Source organism: Gadus chalcogrammus, chromosome 4 (genome assembly GCF_026213295.1).
Source record: "Gadus chalcogrammus isolate NIFS_2021 chromosome 4, NIFS_Gcha_1.0, whole genome shotgun sequence".
In the NCBI taxonomy this organism is placed as follows: domain Eukaryota; kingdom Metazoa; phylum Chordata; class Actinopteri; order Gadiformes; family Gadidae; genus Gadus; species Gadus chalcogrammus.
The window spans coordinates 9,811,436-9,819,378 of record NC_079415.1 but is presented as its reverse complement, the minus strand read 5'-3'; the positions used below and the strand labels follow the sequence as shown (position 1 = coordinate 9,819,378).

General features: G+C 46.7%; 1 protein-coding gene across 1 annotated transcript in view; it reads left to right on the top strand.

Moving 5' to 3' along the window:
* The first annotated feature begins 1,287 nt into the window (after positions 1-1,287).
* LOC130380530 (protein FAM222A) overlaps positions 1,288-7,943 on the top strand; it is an 8,089-nt gene continuing 1,433 nt past the window's right edge. The window contains exons 1-3 of the mRNA XM_056587766.1: positions 1,288-1,362; positions 2,797-2,809; positions 7,818-7,943. The exon at positions 7,818-7,943 is cut by the window's right edge and continues 1,433 nt beyond it. Coding sequence (XP_056443741.1) covers positions 1,288-1,362; positions 2,797-2,809; positions 7,818-7,943 — 214 coding nt within the window. The remainder of the gene's footprint in view (positions 1,363-2,796; positions 2,810-7,817) is intronic.

Sequence of the window (7,943 nt, the reverse complement as noted above, 5' to 3'; positions counted from 1 at the left end):
TGTTTGTTGCGAGCTCCTAGTCGCCTGCCAGTTAGTTGTAGTTTTGCCTTTAAAAAAAAGTATTCAGATTTAATTGCGTTCTCATTACGAGCACCTCTTTTTTTTCAAGAGGAGATAGCAGTTTGAAATAGTGCGAATGGAAATGGCAGAATGTGTACGCTTGGCTACTGGTTTATCTCCAGGGATGTTCGTTTCAGCGTATATCTGATGGCCTCGGGGAGGGGGGGCGAGGTGCGTCTTTCGGTGGGCTCTTCCAGCCTTTAGAGTTGCTGACTGCATGGGGAAAAAATAAAAGAGAAAGGGAGTATTTTCCGACGCGTTTATCTATGCGCTCGGGTGTGTGTAGATAATACCTCGTTTTCAGTGCAGGAAAAATGGCTGCAATCAGCGGCGCCGGGGGGGGGGGGGGGGAAGAGGCAGTTACTCCAACACTCAGCCACTCATTACGTCTGACAATACTTATCTCTGCAAATAGCACACGCGTTCTAAAGGAAAATAGCCGCTTTCGGAGTCCCCCCCCCACCTTCCCCGTGCAAATCAATATCGGCTTCAATTCATACAGCAATTATATTTTAAAAGAAGAGGGAATAAAAAAAGGAAACACTGTTCTACACGCCAGTTACAGATTAGAGGCGGCTCGCCGCAGGGGGGCTAAGAGTTGCCTTTGTAAATGATCTGGCGCTGGCGACTGACAGATCAAGGTTGACGACGGGGAAAGAGACATCATAACGAGCACGTGGAGAGAGAGGTGGGGGGCGGAGTGTGGGTGGGTGTGTGCGTGCGTGGGGGGGGGGGGGGGGGGGGAGGCGTGAGGGGTTGGAGGGCTGTGTAGTCACCACCGCTAAGTACTGGTTTACATCTGTAGTATTTTGGCGGTGGTTGATGTGTGTTTCTGCTCGGGTCGTGTCGTGGGGGTGTAGGTGGGTGGATGTAACCGTGTTCACAGTGCCCATGCGTGAGCGCGGTTTGAAGAAGGCTATTGAAGTGCAAGTGGGAGCGGATGTCGTCTTTTGATGTGCGAATAGAGAGGGCCCTGTGGGGTCTAACACTTTTCCGCCAGCTTGCAGTTTATTTTATTTATTTTTAAATCTAATGTTCAGATGTAGAATTTATACCATCATAAAGACATCGCTCTGTTGACATTCGCATAAAACACGATACGACCTAAGTATAAATAAACACAGAAATAAGCTGAATCGCCTTTTCCTTCTTGCAAGCGTGTATCAACTCATGTGTCATGTATCTCCGTCTCCATCCACAGCAGGTTCTCCGACGCAGCGAGACACCATGTTGGCCTGCATCCCCCGCCACCAGAACTTCTCCTCCCAGCACCTGGTATGCACCACCAGGGTCCTGGAGGTGGTGCCCCCGCTGGCCCTCGCCATGCCAACGTCACAGCCCTACACTCACAAAGGTGAGTCCCACCGAGTCTTCTGCTGCCACTGCCTCATCCTGACCTACATCAGGGGAGCTTTGAGCGGGACCACCTGTGTTTATATGACATCTTCACCACAAATAGAAGAGCAAATAAAGAATTGGTGGGTCTCTTGTGTCACAAGGATTTCCTTATGGATGTCTATTGACTGTGTTGATGTCAAAGTCAAAGTGAACTTTATTGTCAGACCGACCCTGCAAGAAGTTTCAAAGTGGACCGAAATTGCCTTTCCCCATACTCCAAATGTGCTATTAAAATATTTACCCCACAACATATACAATATAACATAATAACATAATAGTGCAAAAAGACAACAGTGCAGACAGTGCATACATTATACAGAATATAATAATCTCAGTGTGTTGATATGACTCAGTGCAGATATACAACCGTTGTTATATTTTCGAAACACGTTTTTAAAGTGATTTCAAAATGATCTAACTACGATTATCTTGTGTGGTTCTTGCGAGACGCGAACCCCGAACAAGAACAATATTGATTTGAAAAAATAAACATGTAGATCTTTCCTGTGTTAATTATCTGGCAATATTCCTGAAGCGAACAGGACTGACAAATCCTCATCTAGTGCTTCTAAAACATTCATGAGATTGTAAAACACACAGTTATGCGATTGCGAGATGAAGCAATTCAAAAACAAGGAAATCGAAAATGTAGTGACCATGTTGGCCTCTGATCAGCGCTCATTATAATAGGTAATCATCAAAAGGTAAATCCATTCTGCCTGGCTTGCCTGTGAGCCCATTGTGTTAATAGATATAGTCCTGAAACGTTTTTTAATTGCAGTTTTTGTCAAAAACATGGTTACGCAAAGACCTTTTCAACTCAACGTATTGCATGACCCACATTGCCCGTGTCTCCTCATCTCTAACGCACCACCTCCTCGGGTCAAAAACGCCCCTTTTGTCTCTCTGTTATTAACTATTAATTGCGAATCAGTGGAGCACCTGTCTGCTAAACGCCAGAACAGAAGGGCCTGGATCGCCCCAGGCAAGAACTCATCACAGCCATCCTCCTACTGTTTACCTGCAGGACATACCCCCCCCCCCCCCCCCCCCCCTCCTGCCCCTCCTCGCCCCCCCCCTTGTTTTGCTAGCAGCTAACACTCTCACTGAATAACCCCAACTCCCCCTCCCAACCCCACACACCCCTCCCTGTGTTAGCCCGGAGCGCTAGCCTGACATTTAGAACACAACCAGATGAAGCAAACTTCTCGTCCAATCCGAGCCGTGTGCCTATGGCCATGCATGCGGCTTCATCTAATAAAGTATTTTGGGAATCCTGTTCAATGCAACTCAAACGTTCCAGGGCAAACCGCCTTGGTTTGTTGACGTCGTTGCGAGCCTATTTCAGAGCGTCAGCCTTCATTTTAGGCCATCTGAACGTGACCGCGTCGCAGAACATTTGAATTCTCGTCAAACGTCTTCGGCGCCGAAGCGAGCGCAGACGATTTATTGAGCTAATGCCTTGCCCCTCCGCGAGTCCCCTTCGACGGGGGATAAAGGGTCTGGAAACGTTGTTTTTCCCACGCTGCTGGCCTGTGGTTGTATAGAGGAGGCTTTTTTTTCAGCGGAGCACTTTCCGACCCCGTACCCACCACCCCCCCCCGAGCCCCCCCAATAGCCCGCAAGCCGGGGCCAAACGTCTCAGAAACAAATGTGGAGTGACACTGGTGTTCAGAGTCTTCCCCAGCAAACACCGCTAAGTGCTCAACCCCGCGGTGGCTCACTGAATGGGCCCTCGACAAGACTTTACCGGAATGGAGAGGAGGAGGAGGAGGAGGAGGAGGAGGAGGAGGAGGAGGAGGAGGAGGGAGGAGGAGGAGGAGGAGGGAGGAGGAGGAGGAGGAGGGGGAGGAGAGGAGGAGGAGGAGGGGGAGGAGAGGAGGGAGGAGGAGGTTGAGGAGATGGAGGAGAGGACGACAAACTGGAGTGAATGACTTGTTGTGTTTGTGTATGTGCGTGTTTGCGGAAGGAGATTGAGCTAAAAAAAAAGGAAGTGCTGACTGTGAGTGGGTTATAGATGGGGGGGGGGTTGTGTGTGTGTGTGTGTGTGTGTGTGTGTGTGTGTGCACGCGCGTGTGCGTGCGTGTGTGTGTGTGTGCACGCGCATGTGCCTGTCCGTGTGCATGTGTGTGATTCGTATAGTCTTTGTTTTATAAAAAAGGCTTGCTCCTATAGTGCATTAATATTGATATATTACAGTCACATTATGGCACAGTAGTAGATATACTACAATGCAGACTACTACTGTGTAATATACTAAATACTAGTCGTAGAATAGTGCCACAATTTTGTCAGAGCAGGAACATTGACCTAATTGAGATACATTATTTAAAAGTACATTTTTATGTTGTAGTGAGGATGGTCTTGTCTTAAAATCGGGGAGATACGTCAACGTGCGGTCTGTTGCCCTCTCAGGTCTTGACCAGCACAATAGTCATTTAGAGAAAGCTGCTCCACCAGCTGAATAGAGGTGCGGTCAATTAATTACATGCTTGTAATGAGTGGGCCTATTAAGCCAAACTGTGTGTGTGTGTGTGTGTGTGTGTGTAGAGAGTGTTGTCATGGCAACGAAGAATAAGCTCTTTAATGTGCGGTTAATTTGCACTGTGTGTGTGTGAAGGTCGGCTGAAGCACTTGGAATTTGGTGTGTTAAAAAACAATTGTGTAAAGTTTCATGTTCAAGGTGAAATACATTTCGAAGATATCGATTTAATTGTGGTACCGTGTTTATGTTACATGCCGGACAAGTAATGTTTCGTCTTATACATTCCATTGTAATGAAGCACATTATTACATATTAACGTTGGTGTAACCTAAATATACAATAATATCAGAATACTATATGGATGATTAAAACCTTGTTAATGAATGTTGTCAAGGGCAGGTTTCTGTCAATTGTAGAACGACTTTTACGTTTCTAATCTAATCTTGTCTATTTGACAGGTTTTCCTGCCTCTGTGTTTATGTGTTGAACTAGAAGGCAAGGATAAAGATAGGGAGAGGAAAGAGGAGGGAGAGAGGGAGAGGAAAAAGGAGAGAGAGGGAGAGAGAGCGAGAGAGAGAAAGAACAAGTGTGCGAGGCCGGCACCCTGCTCTCCAGCCGAGCCTTGGGGCCCTGGTTCTCCAACCGTAAATCAGTGATTAACTCAAACGTCTCACGAACAACGAGGTCTCGGGCTCTTGGTTCAAGACTGAAATGCTTTTGAGCGTGACCCAGGAACGAAACCGAGATGAACCAGTTTTAAAGTGTTTTTTTGAGAGTAGGGTTGTTCTGTGTATGTGAGCCAAACGAGGGTTTAGCCCGTTCAAATCGTGACAAGGTTAACACCTGAGATGGGTTTTTTGTTCTTATTCCTGCTGTGCGTTTCCATCCCAGATTTACTTTACTTTATTCCGGCGAAGACCCACAACCACGCATAAATCAACTGATATGACTTGATCCGCCTACACTCCAGAATATGATTAATCAGGCCACCTTCACGTTTGCGGTTAATTAGCCACAGCGTTTAATTGAGAATGTAAGATAACCCGCCATTCTCCCTTCGCTGTCTCTCTCTCTCCCTATCTCACTCTGTCTGTCTATCTCTATCCTTCTCTTCTCTTTCTGTCTCTCTCTATCTGTCTCTCCTCTCTCTGTCTCTCTTTCACCATCTGTCTCTCCTCTCTCTGTCTCGCTCCTCTGTCTGTCTGTCTCTCCTCTCTGTCTGTCTCTCCTCTCTGTCTCTCTTCCTCTATCTGTCTCTCCTTTCTCTGTCTCTCCTCTCTCTGTCTCTCTTTCACCATCTGTCTCGCTCCTCTGTCTATCTGTCTCTCCTCTCTGTCTGTCTCTCCTCTCTGTCTCTCTTCCTCTATCTGTCTCTCCTTTCTCTGTCTCTCCTCTCTCTGTCTCTCTTTCACCATCTGTCTTGCTCCTCTGTCTCACTCTCTCTCTCTCTCTCTGTCTGTCTCTCTCTCTGTCTCTCTCTCTCTCTCTGTCTCTCTCTCTCTCTCTCAGTCTCTCAGTCTCTCAGTCTCTCCTCTCTCTATCCGTGGCTGTCGTCTCTCCTCAGAGCAAAGGGATTAGGGTGTTTTGTGTGAAAGCACACCTGTTTCTCATCCCTGCATGGTGCCGCTCAGCAGGGTGTCTTGTCTGCAGCCTCTTTCACATCAGCCGCTACTTAGCTGCCTCTATTTAAAGGCGAGGGGGAAAAAAAGAGAGGTCAATTCGAGCTCCAGTGTTATTATTAACGTGATAATTGGGTAGACACACAAACATCCACTTCTCCTCTTCATATAAGACCATGTAGTTTAGTAACAGCTGGTTGAGAATTTAACTCTAAATTGACTCTATTCTCTATTTTCTCCTATTTTAGTGCATCTTCTATTTTGTGATCAATGAATGTTTTTATGGCCAGAAATGCCTTTTTTTTCTGCCTATGTCTTTGAGCCATCTTTAGATGTTTGACCCTTAATTCACCGTTAAGTACCTATTCAATCAATAAAATTGCATTATGTAATACAAATTCTCTCATCCATTTGAAGATGTATGCAAACTGCCGTGCTTGTTTTTGTCAAATAAGGTGACCAGGCTTTACTTTTCCTCTTGGTATATATTCTCCTCACTTTTGTACCAGTATAAGTACTATACATCATACTATAAATAGTAGGATAAGTACCAATATGGGGGCAGGGCACGGAAATACAGTCTAAAATCCACCAACAGTTTTTCGCATAAGACATCTCCAACAAATCGCTACTCAATGTTTTCTCCTACCTACGACCTCCATCTCCTTCAGTGGGTCTATCTGGTGTTGTACAACAGTGTGTGTGTGTGTGTGTGTGTGTGGGGGGGGGGGGTTACCTCACAGGGTCAGGGAGACATGTGATAGACGTTCACGTGGGCTTTTTCTTTTGGACCGGTGTTGTGATGCTTAACAAAGCTCATCCAGCCCCGCTCGTAACTCGACCAGTGGTCGGTGCTTCCCCACTCCCTCCTCCACCACCACCCCCGCTACTGACTCTCCACAGGGGAAGAGGAGGGGGGGGGGGGGGGGGGGGGATCTCTGGATAAATTGGAAGCACTCTCACCTCACCGCCACTTTCCGTTCCATTTTAAACACCCAATTTATTTCCTTCATGAGATGGATGCTTTAGATTGAATCATCTTCACAGTTGGTGGCTCGTCGTCGAGGGAAGCTTAGAATGAAATGAAACTCCCAAATCAATTTCAAATAAGGGGACAACATGCGAGGGGTCTCTTTCCTGCGCGGCTGGAATAGGGTTTTCCCTATTGGGGACGCGGAATTAAATGTGTTGTTGTCGGCCGTGTTTCCTTCCCTTTCTATCACTAAACCAAACGATTAATGCCCTGTTTCCCTGGTTGGGTCCGGAGTTGCAAGTATAACAGTGTAATCTAGTTTATTTTCAGTAATTTTTTCGGGGGGAGATTCCCTACCAGGCTGGTGTTTCTCTAAACAGTAGTGGTTAGCTCCACCAGGTGTGATGTATAGGGTTTAAAATGGAGAACCTCTACCACCTCTCCTTTGTCACCGAGAGCTAAGCAGCCATGAAATTGCATGAATAATGGCGCTTCAATCCAATCCGGCTTTGTCTCTCCAACCTTTCCTAACACCGTTCAATCGCAGTATTCTGGGTGATTGCTTCCCTCCCTCAACTTGTTTTTTTTCTCCCTTCCCAACTTGGGCTTTAGGTCTTTTAAATTAGTGTCAAATTAGGTTCATAAAGTGATTAAGTAATATTGGGTTTAAAAGGGTTGAAGCTGGGGTGAATTGAATGGGACTCCAGTAGGACAGACAGGGCGAATTGAAGTGTTTAATCCGGTGATGTGCCACATTAAGATCTCCTAGGATCCTTTTTTTAGACGCTAATATGTAACGCTGCGCCCTTGCCATCGCTAGCACTTTATTTTGACATTTTGCACCGCATGTTGTCACATCTACCTGCGAAAGGTTTCGTAACCAAGCGCTTTCCATTTTATCAGCCGTGGTAAAATTAGCTCCTCTTTTTTTTCTCTCTCTCTCTCTCTCGCTCCCTCTCTCTCGCTTACTCTTGCCTCTGTTCCTCTCCGTGATTTCCCTGGATAATCTGATTGTGCACCGAAATAAGTCTGAATTAATTCAATCAAGTACTGATCAAACCGAGCCCGCGGTGTCTTTCTCCTCCAAAATGAGTTAAAAGAGGGGCAGTTGTCATCCCTTGTTCCCTTTAACGCATTTGGAAAAGAAACGATGAGAAACACAAAGTAGACAGTATCCAAAAGTTGGCCTCCGTTTGGGTCGCATTACCACAATAGCTGATACTTCTGTTCATCTTTGTTCACCACTTATTCCGTCCCCCCTCTTTGTCGCTTTCCCTTTCAGGGGTCTCCGTCTCCACGGCGACCCGTTACCCCACCCCGGCCGAGCTTGACGCCTTCGCCCAGAGGACGGCCAGCAGCCCGCTGTCCATCACCATCTTCCCCAACAACGTGCGGGTGCCTCAGCACA